Source organism: Callorhinus ursinus, unplaced genomic scaffold (assembly GCF_003265705.2).
Source record: "Callorhinus ursinus isolate GAN/ISIS: 27379988/994484 unplaced genomic scaffold, GSC_fseal_2.0 scaffold10, whole genome shotgun sequence".
Lineage (NCBI taxonomy): Eukaryota > Metazoa > Chordata > Mammalia > Carnivora > Otariidae > Callorhinus > Callorhinus ursinus.
In genome coordinates, this window is record NW_027397072.1 from 78,708,907 (window position 1) to 78,726,783 (window position 17,877).

General features: G+C 36.0%; 1 protein-coding gene across 13 annotated transcripts in view; it reads right to left on the reverse strand.

Moving 5' to 3' along the window:
• Positions 1–17,877, reverse strand: part of TSGA10 (testis specific 10) — a 135,927-nt gene that overhangs the window by 8,544 nt on the left and 109,506 nt on the right. For all 13 annotated transcript variants that reach the window (XM_073897841.1, XM_073897844.1, XM_073897840.1 and 10 more), the window contains 2 exons: positions 16,169–16,378; positions 225–427 (listed from right to left, as the gene is read on the reverse strand). In XM_073897841.1, the coding sequence (XP_073753942.1) occupies positions 225–427; positions 16,169–16,378 (413 nt within the window). The remainder of the gene's footprint in view (positions 1–224; positions 428–16,168; positions 16,379–17,877) is intronic.

Sequence of the window (17,877 nt, forward strand, 5' to 3'; positions counted from 1 at the left end):
GAAATAATCAACAAAGATGGTTAAATTTTAAATTTAGATAAACATACAATAAAAATGAGTACTAAATCTTAGGCAAATCACAGTATTTCTGGTTCTCAGTTTAATTAATGGCAAAAGATGGGCACTAAATTGCCTAAATTCCAGCTTTAAAATTCTACTAACCTATAAAGTATCAAAAATTTTAAAAATATGACTTCATGCTACTGAATTGCTTGCCAACTCACATTTTATTTTCTGCCAAACAAAGGTGTTCTTTAAGAAGCTGAATTTCAGATTCTTTTTCTTGAAGCGCTATCTGAGACTGATATTCTTTGTCTCGATTGGCCACCAGCAAAGCTTCTAGATTCTGCATGGAGATTCTCTCATTTGTCATCTGACTCCTGAGGAGTTCTATTTCAGAGCGAGCAGAATCTAATTCATTCTCCATCTGTACGATAATAGGAAGATATTTATACTTATTCCCATTCATTTAACTGATTATCAGAGACTCATAAAATTTCTGTATGTTATAAACTGACAATCCCTTTTAATTTCTTAATTAGAAATTATGTCTTCCTTCTTACCAAACGTACACAGAGTATCACTTTCTCCAACTCTCTGATCATGTAAAAAATTCATTAATGTAACATTAATAATCCCGAACTGCAAAGGATTTCCATTTCCAGCATTTATATTTCTTTATATATTTCTGCAAGACTGACATGGTGCTATACATGACACTGCTTTGTGCTGAGTTAGGTTAGTTACAAACACCTAACTACCTTGTAGAATATTATTGTCCTTCATAGTTAAGGAAGATAAGGAGTAACTGCACATTCCCTCTCTTGCATAAACCTGTGGAAAGCTTCTTCTTTGAAGGTTTTCTTGAGCCTCATAAATGCTCTGTAAGCCAAATGTTTCTTCAAAAGGAGGAAAACCAGATATTGCTATTTAGGAAAAAAGTATTCTTTATCTCATAATACACATTATAATAAATTATATATATATTTAAAAAGTTAAATGTGAAAAAATAAAACTCTAAGAAAAGAGAATTTAATAAAGATGAAATTATGGGGTAGGAGTGAGCAGATAGGGGAAGGACTGTCTAGACTAGATACAATTAAAAATGATGTATAACCATATAAAAAATAAACATAGCAATAGTCAATATAAACCTAACCAAAATTTACAAGGAAACAACTGGAAGAATATAAACTCAGTCTGTATGGTGACAAATGGTAGCTACACTGTATAACCTTATTGAATCATTATGTTGTACATCGAAACTAATGTAAAATTGTGTGTCAAATATACTCAAGTTTTTTTTATTATGTTCAGTTAGCCAAAATATAGTACATAAGTTTTTGTTGTACCGTTCAACGATTCATTAGTTGCGTATAACACCCAGTGCTCATCCCAACAGATGCTCAAGTTTTAAAAAAGTTTTTAAAAAAACTCAATAAGTAAAATTAGTAAAATAAGTTAAAAAACTCAATAAGTTAAATCTTACTACTAAAAGGAACTCATATGAAATGATGAGAAATATGAACAAATGATACAAACAGAAAATCTACAAAATACAACTCATTAGTAAACATATGGAAAAAAAACTACCCTTACTCATAATCAAATAAATACAAAATGAAACAAGATGCTATTTCTAGTCCAGGGTTTCTTAATCTTGACACTACTGATGTTTTGGGTTGGATAATTATTTGGTGTAGGGAGGTGCCTTATGTACTGTAGGATATTTAGCAGCATACCTCTACTCATTAGAGGCCAATAGCATCCCTCCACCCCAGTTGTGACAATCAAAACTGTCTCCAGGGGCACCTTGGTGGCTCAGTCAGTTAAGTGTCTGACTTAGGTCAGATCATGATCTCAGCGTTCTGGGATCGAGCTGTGTTGGGCTCCATGCTCAGCAGGGAGTCTGCTTCTCTCTTTCCCTCTCCCTCTGACCTTCCCCCAACTTGTGCGTGCACTCTCTCTCTCTCTCAAATAAATAAATAAATAAATAAATAAATAAATAAATAAATAAATAATCTTAAAAAGAAAAGTCTCCAGACGTTGCTAAATGGCCACAGGGGAGCAAAATCTCTTTCAGTTGAACCACTGTTGTGGTTTATCAAATTGGCAAATTTCTTAGTGCATATTAACATTAAAATGGGCAATGGCAATTTCATACACTCTGCCAGGAGGAATATAAAATGGAGTGTCAATTTTTTTTTAGAATCACTTCTTTTTGGTGATAGTTTTATTGGATTATAATTTACATACCATACAACTCACCCACTTAAAGGTACAATTCAACTGTTTTTTTGTTTGTTTTTATTTAAATTCCAGTTAGTTAACATACAGTGTAATATTAGTTTCAGGAGTAGAATTTAGTGATTCATCACTTACATATAACACCCAGTGCTCATCACAACAGGTGCCCTCCTTTACACCCAATCACCCATTTATCCCATCCCCCACCTACCTGCCCTCTAGAAATCCTCAGTTTGTTCTCTGTAGTTAAGAGTCTCTTCTATGGTTTGCCTCCCTCTCTTTTTTTCCCTTTCCCCTACATTCATCTGTTGTTTCTTAAATTCTTCATATGAGTGAAATCATAACATATTTGTCTTTCTCTAACTGACTTATTTCACTTAGCATAATACACTCTAGCTCCATCCACATCACTGCAAATGGCAAGATTTCATTCTCCTTTATGGCTGAGTAATAATGATGCAAAAAAAGCATTTGACAAAATAAGGCATCCTTTCTTGATAAAAACCCTCCACAAAGTAGGGATAGAGGGAACCTCAACATCATAAAGACCATATATGAAAGACCCACAGCTAATACATCCTCCAAGGGGAAAAACAGCTTTTCCCCTAAGGTCAGGAACAAGAAAGGGATGTCCACTCTCACCACTGTTGTTCACAGTACTGGAAGTCTTAGCCTCAGCAATCAGGCAACAAAAAGAAATAAAAGGCATTCAAATTGGCAAAGAAGTCAAACTTTCACTCTTTGCACATGACATGATACTTTATGTAGAAAACCCAAAAGACTCCACCAAAAAATTGCTAGAACTGATGCAGGAATTCATCAAAGTTGTAGGACATAAAATCAATGCAAAATCTGTTGCATTTCCATACACCAACAATGAGGCAGCAGAAAGAGAAATCAAGGAATCGGTCCCATTTACAATTGCACCAAAATCCATAAGATACCTAAGAATAAACCTAACCAAAGAAGTAAAAGATCTGTACTCTGAAAACTATAGAACGCTTATGAAAGAAACTGAGGAAGACACAAAGAAATAGAACATTCCATGCTCATGTTTCAGAAGAGCAAATATTGTTAAAATGTCTATAACTACCCAAAGCAATCTACACATTTAATGCAATCCCTATCAAAATACCACCAGCATTTTTCAGAGAGCTAGAACAAACAATCCTAAAATTTGTATGGAACCACAAAAGACCCCAAAGAGCCAAAGCAATCTTGAAAAAGAAAAGCAAAAGCTAGAGCCATCACAATTCCGGACTTCAAGCTATATTACAAAGCTGTAGTCATCAAGACAGTATAGTACTGGCACAAAAACAGACACATAAATCAATGGAATGGAATAGAAAACACAGATATGGACCCCCAACTATATGGTCAACTAATCTTTGACAAAGCAGGAAAGAATATACAATGAAAAAAAGACAGTCTCTTCAAAAAATGGTGCTAGAAAAATTGAGGAAATCCTTTGAATCTATTTTTTCTGTTGTGGCCTGTGCTTTTGATGTGGATCTAAGAAAGCATTATCTAACCCAAGGTCACAGATTTTATTTGAGAGAGAGAGAGAAAGAGAACGAGCAAGGGGGAGGAGGAGAGGGAGAAGCAAACTCCCCACTGAGCAGGGAGCCCAATGTAGGGCTTGATTCCAGGACCCTGAGATCATGACGTGAGCCGAAGGCAGATGCTTAACTGACTGAGCCACCCAGGTGCCCCAGATTTTGTTCTTTTTCAAGATTGTTTTGGCTACTCTGGGTCACTTGAACTTCCATATTAATTTTATATCATCTTGCCAATTTCTACAAAGAAACCAGCTGAGATTCTGATAGGTATTGTATTGAATCTGTAGATCAATTTGGGGGTAGTATTGCCCTTTTAACGATGTTTAGTCTTCTAATCCATGAATACAGATGTCTTTCCATTTACTTAGGTCCTCTTTAATTTTTTTTTTTAGCAATGTTTTCTAGTTTTGTAAAGTACAAGTTTTGCACTTCTTTTGTTAAATTTATACCTAAGTATTTTATTCCTCTTGGTGCAATCCCTTTTGATACAAACTCATCTGATGAAATTGTTTTATTTTCATTTTTGGATTGTTCACTGCTAGTATACAGAGATATAAATGATTATTGTATATTGGTCTTGTATCCTGCAACCTTGATGATCTCATTTATTAATTTAGGTTTTTTAGCATATCCCTTAAGGATTTTCCATATCCAAGATCATGTCAGCTGTGGATAAAGATAGTTTTACTTCTTTATCAATCTGAATGCCTTTTATTTCTTTTTCTTCCTTAATTGCTCAGGCTAGAACCTCTAGTACAATGTTGCATAGAAGAGGTGAGGAGGGCATTCTTATCTTGTTACCGATAAGAAAGGGGGAAAGCATTCAGTCTTTCAACATTAAGTATGATGTTAACTCGGGGATTATCATAGATGCTCTTTATCAAGTAAAGTTACCTTCTGTTTCTAGTTTATATTGTTTTTATCATGACATGGTGCAGGATTTTGTCAAATGCTTTTTCTGCATCTATTGAGGTGATCATTGGTTTTTGTTCTTTATTCTAACGATATGATATATTTCACTAATTGGTTTTCATGTATTAAACAAACCTTGTATTCTGGGGATACATCCACTTGATCACGGTAAAAATTCATTTTACGTGCTGTTAGATTCAATTTTCTAGTATTTCCTTGAGGATTTTTCATCTAAATTCATAAGAGATATTGATTTGCAATTTTCTTATGCTGTCTTTGGTTTGGGCATCAGGGTAATACTAGCTTTCATTGGGGAAGTTCTTCCTTTATTTTTGGAAGAGTTTGTGAAAATCTGTATCAATTCATCTTTAAACATTGGAAGAATTTACAACTAAAGCCATCTGGGCTTCAACTTATCTTTATGGAAGTTTTAAAATCACTAACTCAATCTCTACTTGTTATAGATATATATAGATTTTCTATTTTTCCTTAAGTTGGTTTCAGTATTTTCTTTCTGGGAATATACTGATTTCACCTAAGTTATGTAACTGGTGGCATTTAGTTGCTCATAATATTCCTTCAGAATCCTTTTATTTTCTTTAAATTAGTCGGGATGTCCCCTTTTCATTCCTAGTTTTAGTATTTGACTTCTCTTTCTCTCTCTCTCTAGCTAAAGTTTTATCAATTTTGTTGATATTGTGAAAGACCAATCTTTTGGGTTTTTTGATGTTCTCTATTGTTTTCCCATCTTTTTATTAATTCCTGTTCTAATCTTTTTAATTTCTTTCATTCCTCTTACTTTAGGTTTAGTTTGCTCCTCTTTTTCCAGTGTCCTAAGTGAAAGATTAGGTTAGTGATTTGAAATCTTTCTTCTCCTTTTTTAATATAGACATTTACAGCTATAATTTCCCTGTAAGTACTGATTCAATTGGCATCTTATAAATTTTGGCATATTATGTTTTCATTTTCCTCAGTCTCAGAGTATTTTCTTTCTTCTTTAACTCACTGGTATTGAGGAGTGTTTTGTTCAATTTGCATATATTTGTGAATTTCCCAAATTTCCTTCTTTTTTATTGATTCCTAATAATTGCATTTTTGTGGGAGAATATACTTTGTATGATCTGAATCCTTTTAAATATATTGAGGCTGGTTATAGCCTAAGATATGGTCTATCCTGGAGGATCATTCACATATAATTGAGAAAATTGTTATAATTATCACTTTTTAATTAATATATCCTTTAAATAAGTTGATAGAATAAAAGAGAGAAAGTATATATAGACAGACTTAGATAAAGGATTTGAAAAACTATTCTAAACATTTTAGCTCAAATATTTATAAATATTTTAGTTCAAAGAACTAAAGGAAACCATTTTTGGGGTTTGGTTTGGTTTTCATCAAATTTTTACTTAAATTTTGTAAAGTTAGTGTTTCTGGTGATGTTCTCTGTTCCTTTCTCGTCTTTGTCACTTTTGGTCTTTCCTTTCCACTCAGAGAGGCCCCTTTAAAATTTTTGCAGAGCTGGTTTAGTGGTCATGAACTCCTTTAGTTTTTGTTTGTTTGGGAAATTCTTTATCTCCCCCTCTATTCTGAATGACAGCCTTGCTGGATAAAGTATTCTGGGCTACACATTTTTCCCATTAAGCATGTTGACTGTATCATGACACTCTCTTTGCCAGGTTTCTGTGGACAGATCTGCTGTGAACCTAATCTGTCTTCCCTTGTAGGTTAAGGACTTCTTTCCATTGCTGCTTTCATGATTCTTTCCTTGTCTGTGTGTTTTGTGAATTTGACTATGATATGTCTTGGTGTGGGTCAGCTTTTGTTGAATTTGATCAGAGTTCTCTGTGCCTCTTGGATTTTGAAGTCTGTTTTCTTCCCCAAATTAGAGAAGTTTTCAGCTATAATTTGCTCAAATAAACTTTCTGCCCCCTTTTCCCTCTCTTCTTCTGAGACTCCTGATACCAATGTTATTATGCTTTAAAGAGTCACTGAGTTCCCTGAGTCTACATTCATGATTCAATACTTTTCTTTCCCTCTTCTTTTCAGCTTTATTATTTTCCATAATTTTATCTTTATATCACTGATTCATTCCTCTGTTTCAACCATTCTCATTATCATTGCATCCAGTCAGTTTTGCATCTCAGTTACAGCAGTTTTTTTATTTTGGCCTAGTTTTGGACTAGTTTTTAGTTCTTTTATCTCCGCAGTAAGGGATTCTCTAGGGTCTTCTATGGTTTTCTCAAGCCCAGCTAGTATCCTTATGATTGTTGTTTTAAATTCTGGTTCAGGCATCTTACTTATATCTGTTTTGATTAAATCCCTGGATGTTACTTCTTCTTGTTCTTTCTTTTGGGGTGAATTACTCAATCTTGTCATTTTGTCTAGGTCACTGTTTTTTTGTGTGTGATCGTTAGGAAAGACTGTTATATTCCTCCTCCTGAGAGTAATGGCTATATTAAGAAGAGGTCCTATATGTGTTGGGCCTGGTGCTTCAGGAGGTGTTTCAGAGTGTGCACTCTGCTGTTGTGTCTTGGCTGCTCTTTCCCTCAGGTCAGTCCTCTGCAGAGCTGCCTCTTGCCTGCAGTGGGGGTGTTTGGATCTTGTCCACTGTGCCAAGTTTTAACTAGGTGTGTTTTGGTCTGCTTGTTAAGAGAAGCTAGATCCTATTTTCCCTAGACCTGAAGCTTTTGCAACATTCTATGATCAGTAGACTTGGTGTCTGCAAGGGATTTGTGCTATTCTTTTGAGGGAGAGACCTGCTGTGCTGATTCTCAAGCGAACTTGCCCTAGTGGAGATGCACCTGCAGGGCACAGAGGGGGTGGGGCTTGTTTTAAGCGGGTCCAGCCTCCACGGTGGGGCGTTGTATTGCTCACAAGTTGGTCAGTGCTGATGGGTTGGGGGAGGGGCGGTGGTGCCACTCTCTTGTCCCCAGGCTGGGGAGTTTGTACCCACCACTCTTCAGGAAGCCCTCACAGAAGAGGAAACAATCTCTCCCCGTGTGGCCCCAACTTTCATCAGATTGCTGCCTGTGTCCAACTATCTGCCTGCCAGAGTACTCCTGTGTTTTATCTCAGACATGCAGCTAGGTTTCAAAACTCCAAATTTTAGGGACCCCCATGGCACGGACCCGCGCTGATCCCCTGGGGGAGGATTTTGCCATGCTGTGGCTGGTGGTGGCTTGTCCCTGAAAAGCAGTCACGAGACCATGCAGTGGTTCAGAGTTTATGTTAAAGCGCAGCAAAAACCTAGCACTAAGTTTTGCTGTCCTTAGCCAGCTTTTTTGTTCCCATGCCAGTAAACAGGGCAGCACATTGGTGCCCGCCAGCTCTTTTGTTCCCAGAGAGGCCATGCTTCCACTCCCAAATACACTCCAAGAAAGGGAACTGTTTCTCCCTGTGGGACCCAGGGCATCCTCAGACCATACTGCCTGCTCCCTGGTCTCCGCCCTCCTTCCTCACTGGAGCCCTGCTAAGCCCAGCCGTCATGACTGTAACAATGGCATGGACTTCTAAAACTTCAGACTTTGAGCTCCGCTACTTATGGTAAGCAGCCTCTCTCCTTTTCCCAGTCAACAGTTTTGAGGAATACAATCCTCTGTGTGCTGCTTTAACTCTTTCTCTCTCTGTCTCTCACTCCTCTCTCCTTGATCAGGGCTCCTACCCCCCTGCAACACCTGCAATTCTTCTCTCCCCCAAATCAACTCTCTGCAACTCCTACCTGCCACAATGTGGCTGTTTTTCAACCTCTAGATGTGCAGTTTGTTCTACCAGTCCTCAGATCAATTTCTTGGGTGTTCAGAATGATTTGATATTTATCTAGCTGTGTTCAAGAGATGAGGCAAGCTTATGGTCCCCATATTCCTCCACCTAAACTCTAAAGGTAACCATGTTTAAAGAAGCAAAGGAATGTATGATAACAATGTCTCATCAATAGAGATTAATAATAAGGATACAGAAATTGTAAACTGTTCTCAAAGGCAGTTTCTTTTGCTTGCTTTGTTTACCTATGGATGAATCGCAATTTCTTGTTTCTTTGAAAGTCAAATTCTTGTTGTCGTTGAACACTGGACATTTAAGATACTATATATTATAACAACTCTGAATACTGATCCTCCCCATGTCAGGGCTTATTGTGGTCCCTCATTTCCTTCCTTCTTTCCTTCCTTCCTTCCTTCCTTCCTCCCTCCCTCCCTCCCTCCCTTTCTCTGGACAGTCTCCATGAAGTCTATTTCCCTTGCATTGCACAGCCTCTGATGTTATTCCTCAGGGTATATGAATAATCACTCTAGTGCTCGCTTCGGCAGCACATATATGAATAATCACTCTAACTCATTTACCATCAGCATGTTCATAATCTCTCTAAACCATTCTATTGGGATGACAGTGGATTTAGTCAGGCTATCTTTGACTGTTTGTCCTTGATCTTCCTGTTAAGTTTCTAGCTGGTCTGTCTCTATTGTTATCATCTAAATGCTTGCCTCCATTAATTGCTGGCTAACTGCTCTATTGATTTGACAATGGCCTAGGGGTATAAATTGCTTTACAGTCTGATCCAATTAAAATTGGACTCCTCTGCAGGGCAGTTAGGGGTAAGTCTTTAAGGCTTGCTCTGACTCCAAAGGGGGACTCTTAGCTATCACTTTCCATGGTTCTTTATTAAACTTCTAAGTAGCTTACTATTTTGCTTCTTGTTATCATGAAGTTACTAGTTTCCTTTAAAAAAAAAAAAGTTATTGCATGACTAGTTGCTGAAATCCTTAGGATGAAGTGGATAATGCAACAGCTGCCCTCCTGGGTTTAGGTGTTGCTTCTTCATGGAATCCGTGCCTGAATCTCTGGTATACAACTTTTACATGCCTCATTAGACTGGTCTCAATGGTATTTCATCTTTTAGCCTTTGCACTCCAGTTACACTTTCTCTTCTACTTGGTAGGGCAACAGTATTTGCCACATTGACTTCTAAAAGTGGTAGGCCTTAGAGCCACAGCTGCAGCACATGTGCATCTTTTTTTTTTTTGCCATGCTTTCCAAATGATGTCATTCCCTTTATCACCTCATTTCTATGGCTGAGATCAAGGAGAAGCCATTTCTGCTACATCATGCTCAGAAGCTTCTGCCCAGAAGAGTACCCCTAGTTTCTTTTTAATTGTGTATCATAACTTTCTGAAAGCTCTCTGGCTATATATGCCCAAATTCCCACTTCTGGAAATGCATCTTAAGAATATAATGCAAAATGTGATAAAAGTTTTATGCAACAAAATAATTACCGTGTAGTTTTGTACACAAATTAAAAATCTGAAAATTTTTATGGCCCAGCAAAAGGGAAGTAGTGAAAAGTAGAACAATCAATTCAACATAAAACTATAACATTTTTAGAATAAAACCTAGGAAAAATCTTTGGGATTGAGAGCTATGCAAAGAATTTTTAGACTTAAAACCAAAAGCAAAATCCATAAAAGGAAATTGATAAACTGCACATCATCCAAACTTAAACTTTTGCTCTTAGAAAGACCCTAATAAGAAGATGAAAACACAAGCTACATACTGGGAGAAAATACCTGCAAACCACATATTTGATAAAGGACCAGTATCTAAGATATATAAAGAATGCTTAATACTCAACATTAAAAAGGTAAATATTTCAATGAAAACATGGGCAAAAGATACAAAGAGATGTTTCACCAAAGAAGATATATAGATGGCAAATAATCATATAAAAATATGTTCTGCTTCATTAATTTAGGAAAATGCAACTAGTCGATAATATAGCCCTACACCTATATCAGAATGGTTAAAATAAAAAAGTGACACCACTAAATGTGGACAAAGATGTGGAAAAACTGATCACTCACACATTGTTGCTGGGAATGCAAAATGGTATAGACTGGGGAAAACAGTTTGGCACTTGCTTAAAAAATGAATTATGCAACTACCATATAATCCAAAAGCTGCATTCCTGGGCATTTATAGAGAAATGAAGACAAGTTGCACACAAAAACATGTAGACAATATTTACAATATTTTATTTGTACAATCTAAAAACTGGAAATAACCCAGGTGTTCAATGCATGAATGCTTAAACAGTGTTACACCCAAAGCATGGAATACTGGTTAGCAATGAAAAGGAATGAACAACAACCTAGAATACTCTACAGAGAATTATGCTGAGTGAAAAAAAATCCAAGTCCAAAAAGTTACATACCATAGGATTCCATTTATGTAACATTCTTGAAGTGATAAAATTACAGAAATGGAGACTAGATTAGTGGTTGCTATGGGTTAAGGAGAGGACAGGGATAGGAGGGAAGTAGACAGAGCTACAAAAGGGCAACATGATGTATCCTGTGATGGAAATGCTCCATACCTTGCCTGATTTAATGTCAACATCCTGGTTGTGATATTATACAATAATTTTGCAAGAGCTTACCATCAGGGGAGACCAGGTAAATGAAACTTTGCATTATTTCTTACAATTGCATGTGAATCTATAATTATCTCAAAATCAAAACTTAATTTAGACAAAATTATTTGAGTGTCCCCTATATGCATAGTACAGCTAAGGAAATACAAAGGTAAATAAGATGGTTTACTGCACTTGAAATTACAGTTTATTATGGGATAAACATATATACATAAATAACTAAATTTTATGGCAAAAAATTTATGTCAGGAGTATTTTAAAATACAGTTAGACTTAGCCTGACCACTTCACAATCACTAGGATAGCTATTATCAACAACAGAAAAAACAAAGCTAAAATATAATAAGTGTTGGCAAGGGTATAAAGAAACTGGAACCTGTGTGTGCTTTTGTTGGGGATGTAAAATGGTACAGTCATTGTAGAAAACAGTACAAAATTCCCTTGAAAAATTAAAAATAGAATTGCCATATGATCCAGAAATCCAGCTTCTGGGTATAAATCCAAAAGAACTGAAAGAAAGGCCTTGAAGAGCTATTTGTACACTCATTCATAGCAGCATTATTCACAATAACTAAAACACAGAAGCAACCCAAGCATCTATCAAATGATGAATAGATGAGCAAAATGTAGTGTATTTATACAATGGAATATTATTCAGCCTTAAAACAGAAATTCTGTAATATAACACTGATGAACCTTGAGGACATTATGCTAAGTGAAAAAACCTTGAGGACATTATGCTAAGTGAAAAAAGCAGTCACAAAAAGACAAATACTTGGCACAAAAACAGACACATAGATCAGTGGAACAGAATAGAGAGCCCAGAAATGGACCCTCAACTCTATGGTCAACTAATCTTCGACAAAGCAGGAAAGAATGTCCAGTGGAAAAAAGACAGTCTCTTCAACAAATCGTGCTGGGAAAATTGGACAGCCACATGCAGAAGAATGAAACTGGACCATTTCCTTACACCACACACAAAAATAGACTAAAAATGGATGAAAGACCTAAATGTGAGACAGGAATCCATCAAAATCCTTGAGGAGAACACAGGCAGCAACCTCTTTGACTTCAGCCACAGCAACTTCTTCCTAGACACATCACCAAAGGCAAGGGAAGCAAGGGCAAAAATGAACTATTGGGACTTCATCAAGATAAAAAGCTTTTGCACAGCAAAGGAAACAGTCCACAAAACCAAAAGACAATTGACAGAATGGGAGAAGATATTTGCAAATGACATATCAGATAAAGGGCTAGTATCCAAAATCTATAAAGAACTTATCAAACTCAACAAACCCAAAGAGCAAAAAATCCAACCAAGAAACGGTCAGAAGACATGAACAGACACTGCTGCAAAGAAGACATCCAAATGGCCAGAAACACATTAAAAAGTGCTCAACATCACTCAGCATCAGGGAAATCCAGATCAAAACCTCAGTGAGATACCACCTCACACCAGTCAGAACGGCTAAAATTAACAAGTCAGGAAACGACAGATGTTGGCGAGGATGCGGAGAAAGGGGAACCCTCCTACACTGTTGGTGGGAATGCAAGCTGGTGCAGCCACTCTGGAAAACAGTACGGAGGTTCCTCAAAAAGTTGAAAATAGAGCTACCTTATGACCCAGAAATTGCACTACTGGGTATTTACCCCAAAGATACAAATGTAGTGATCCAAAGGGGCACATGCACCCCAATGTTTATAGCAGCAATGTCCACAATAGTCAAACTATGGAAAGAGCTTAGATGTCCATCAATAGATGAATGGATAAAAAAGATGTGGTATAGGGGTGCCTGGGTGGCTCAGTCGTTAAGTGTCTGCCTTCGGCTCAGGTCATGATCCCAGGGTCCTGGGACTAAGTCCCACATCGGGCTCCCTGCTCGGTGGGAAGCCTGCTTCTCCCTCTCCCATTCCCCCTGCTTGTGTTCCCTCTCTTGCTGTGTCTCTCTCTGTCGAGTAAATAAATAAAATCTTTAAAAAAAAAAGAGAGAGGAAGATGTGGTGTGTGTGTGTGTATATATACATATATATATACACACAGCCAAAAAAAATGAAATCTTGCCATTTGCCACGATGTGGATGGAACTAGAGGGTATTATGCTAAGTGAAATAAGTCAATTAGAGAAAGACAAGTATCATATGATCTCACTGATATGAAGAATTTGAGAAACAAGGCAGAGGATCATAGGGGAAGGGAAGGAAAAATGAAACAAGACGAAACCAGAGAGGGAGACAAATCATAAGAGACTTAATCTCAGGAAACAAACTGAGGGTTGCTGGAGTGGTGAGGGGTGGGAGGGATGGGGTGGCTGGGTGATGGACATTAGGGAGGGTATGTGCTATGGTGAGTGCTGTGAATTGTGTAAGACTGATGAATCACAGACCTGTACCTCTGAAACAAATATATGTTAATAAAAAAAAGACAAATACTGTATGAATCCACTTACATGAGGTACTTAGAGTAGTAAAGTACAATGATGGTTGCCAGGGGCTGGGGAAAAGGGAAAATAAGGAGTTATTGTTTAATAGTTATAGAGTTTAAGATCTACAAGATGTAAAGAGTTACAGTGGTGATGGCTGCACAACAAAGTGAATGTATTTAATACCAATGAACTGTACACTTAAAAATGGTTAAGATAGAAAAGGTTATGTGTATTTTAACATAATAAAAGAAAAAATAGGAAAAATAATATGAGAATAGTAAAGAAACTACAAAACTTGAAGTAAACATCCTTAAAATGTTTAAAAATTAATATAAATCACTTTCAACTTTATATATTGTACTTCTAAGGGTAATGATTTTAAGGCTTAAAGAAAATTACTGGTACTGGTACATATCCTACTTGGTCATGGTGTATTATTATTTGAATAAGCTTTGGGATAATATTTCTGGCATTTCATTTTAATATTGTTTCATTTGCAATGACATGTATTACTAATTTTCCAATTTGAAAAAAGTAAAAAATATTTTTAAAGAAAAAATTAAGGACATGTTTTTTGAATTTTTACAGTGAAAATCTATTCATGAGTTACTTCCATCATTAAAAAATTCTTGCTAAAATAAGAAAAATAATTTAAAGGAAGAGTCAGAAAATTCTTGCATATACCACTTCATTAATAAAATATTAACAGTGGATTCTTACAGAAACCAACAGACACATGAAACAGTAGACTAACAAAATAAAAAAAACTGGAAATGTAAAGATGACCAAAATTTGTTGACTTTTTAAGTTTTTAAATTCCAGTTCATTAACATACAGTGTAATATTAGTTTCAGGTGCACAATATAGTGATTCAACACTTCCATATAACACCCAGTGCTCATCACAATAAGTGCACTCCTTAATCCCCATTACCTATTTAACCCATCCCCTCACCCACCTCCCTTCTGGTCACCATCAGTTTGTTATCTATAGTTAAGAGTCTGTTTCTTAGTTTGCCTTTCTCTCTTTTTTTCCCCTTTGCTCATTTGTTTCTTAAATTCCACATGAGTGAAATCATATTGTATTTGTCTTTCTGACTTATTTCACTTAGTATAATGCTCTCTATCTCCATCCATGTCATTGCAAATGGCAAGATTTCATTCTTTTTTATGGCTGAGTAATATCCCATTGTATATATATTGCCACATCTTTACCCATTCATCCATTGGTGGACACTTGGGCTGTTTCTACAATTTGGCTACTGTAGATAATGCTGCGACAAACATGGGGATGCATGTATCCCTTTGAATTAGTATTTTTGTATTCTTTGGGTAAATTCAATTACACTGTGCAACTTGTCCACATATCCTTTAGGAGCCAAGCTCCAGTGATCTCTCCAGATACATCTCTGGCCACTTTCACCTGTGCATGCTACAGTGGCCATTGCAAATCACTTACTATTCACTCAAGAATTCATTTATAACTCCATACCATTGTCTATGTTGTTGTTCTCTCTGAATAGGATGCCTCCTCCCTTTGGAGCTCAGCAGTACCTCCTTGTGAACTCCTCCCTGACACCCATAGGCCAATTAGGAATTCCTTCTCTCAAACCTTGAATATTTTTTATTAGTATAATATTCATACCAAACAATTTGTATCTCAATACTGGGAGGTCCTTGAGGGCAAGGGCCTCTCTTTTGCTTTTTCTCTTTTCTTTTCCTTTTTTTCCTTCCTTCCTACCTTCCTTTTTTTTTTTTTTTCTTTTTTTTTTTTTTTTTTTTTGAGTATAGATGACACATGATGGTACATTACCTTCAAGTGTGCGACATAGTGGTTCAACAACTCTATATGTTAGGCTATGCTCACCACAAGTGTAGCTACCATCTGTCATCATGCAAGCCTATTACAAAACCATTAACTATATATTCCCTATGCTGTACCTTTTATCACCATGATTTATTCATTCCATAACTGGAAGCCTGTATCTCTCACTCTCCTTCACCCATTTTGCCCATCACCCCACCATTCCCTTCTGGCAACCATTATTTTGTTCTCTGTATTTATGGGTTGGATTATTCACGTTTTGTTTTATAGATTCTACATATAAGTGAAATCATATGGTATTTGTCTTTCTCTGATGTATTTCACTTAGCATAATATCCTCTAGGTCCATCCATGTTTTGAACCTTATGTTCATGGTGGCAAGCACAATGTCAGTAGATACAATCAAATGAATTACAGTTTAAAAGAACCCAACAAGTTAAATAAATTTAGCTTATCATCAACTTTAATATCATTAAAGTTATAATTTAGCTGAATAAACCTCAACTTCATAGTTCTTTGCTGATTGCTATGTTAATGTGTTTTATAATTCTTCTGGCTAAAAGTAAATGCAAATTACATAAAGGAAAAGTTTCTGTTACTTTCTTGAATTGTTGGAATACAGCTGTCATCAATTTATCTTTTGGACTTTAGAAATAAAATCTAAAGTTGATAGACATGGTTTGATGTAATATTTAAAAAAAAAGTTTGATTTTCTAAAATTGTAGTAATTTTATAGTAACAATAATATTAAAAGAACCATTTAAAAATGTATTACATACCATTTCTATTTCTTGATCTTTGGCAACCAGCTGTCGATTAAGAAGTTCTTTGCTTGAGTCAAGTTTAATACAAAGTTCCCTTGTGGAAGATAAATCTGCAAGGGCAGACACTTTTTCAAACTGAACCTTCTGAAGTTCCTCTTCCATCTTTACAACAGACTTGTGTAAGGTAGAAATCTGGGACTTATAAGACCTTTCTGCATTTAAGTGCTGCAACAACAAAATTATTATTTTATATATATACATACATACATATTTTTTAATTTAAAAAAACTAAAACATGGAAAACAAAGTGGGGAAAATCTTTTGATGATACACTTAGATTATAAGGAACTTTATACAATATAGGTGGTAACAGTCTGTACAAAACACCCTGGGAAAGACAAACTCAGCTTTCAAATGTCTATACATAAAATCCATGAGTAAGTTGATCAAATGGCCATTATTTTTAATGTGTTTAGAAAACAACTTTTCCCCCTGTAAAGTCTCAAACCAAAAGCTAGTTGAGATACATATATGTTTGGTCTGTAGTTCTATTTTTGCTACAGTTTCATTTATTCTATAAGATAAATATTATTGTTAAAGACAAAACATTAGCTACCAGTTTCACTCATAATACCCATTTTCCAATTCTTAAATGGCATGTTGACCTAGATCATAATATCATAAAATGAGGACTGATAGCTCTCTAGCACTTATTAATAACTCTGAGGGAAAAAGACTCTAGGCAAGTATAAATTAAGGATAAATCCACATTATGGGAAATAAGAGCATGTTTTAAAAACTGCACGATGAGATTCAAGTTATATAAATGCTTTTAAAAGTTCAAGATAATACCACCCCCTTTTTTTTTTGTTTCAGAGAAATATCTTATGTAAGTGCACTGCCACCTACAGAGAAGTTTTTGCTATTATGTGAAGCTGACAGAACTGAGAGACAAAGAAATTTTCCTGCTTTTACAAGTACAAAGCACAAAAAAAATTGCTCCTAGAATAAGTTATTTGGCACAGTTCTCCCTCCCTTCCTTCCTCACTCACTCTATTTCTCACTCATTCTTCAAACAACCTTCTATCCACCCATCCACCCATCCATCTATCCACCCATTCCATATTTTTTAGTATATTCTCTGTTCCAGTCAATGCACCTAGATGCATATCCGGTAATAAACAAAATAGTCTCTGTTCTCATGACACTTTCAGACTATGGGGGAGCCACAGATTAGTCAAATAATCTCACAAATGACCAAATACTTATTAAGCAAATACTTCTAGAGGAAAAAAAAAAAGTATAACAAAGTAAAGTGATCTAGACTAAGAGGGTCAGAGAAGTCAGGAAAGGCTTCCCTGAGTAAATGACACATTAGCTGAGATCTGAATGGTGTGTAGATAGATATACAGTGTGGGTAGGGGAAGGTGGCTTTTCAAACTGAAGGAATGCTAAATTCAAAGGCCTCAAAGGGAGTGTGTTGAGGGAGGGAAAATGACATGCTCCAACAACAAAGAGAAGACTAGTATGGCTACAGCTCAGAGACCACAGAGAAGAGTGATAGGATATGCATTTGAAAAGGTATTCAAAAACTCAAAAGACAGAGCCTGATAAGCTGGGTTAAAATTTAGGTCTTTAATCCACAGAAAAAAGAGGGAGGTAATATGATCAGTTTTGTGCTTTGGAAAGATAATACTAGATATTTCAGGTTCTAGTAAGATAGT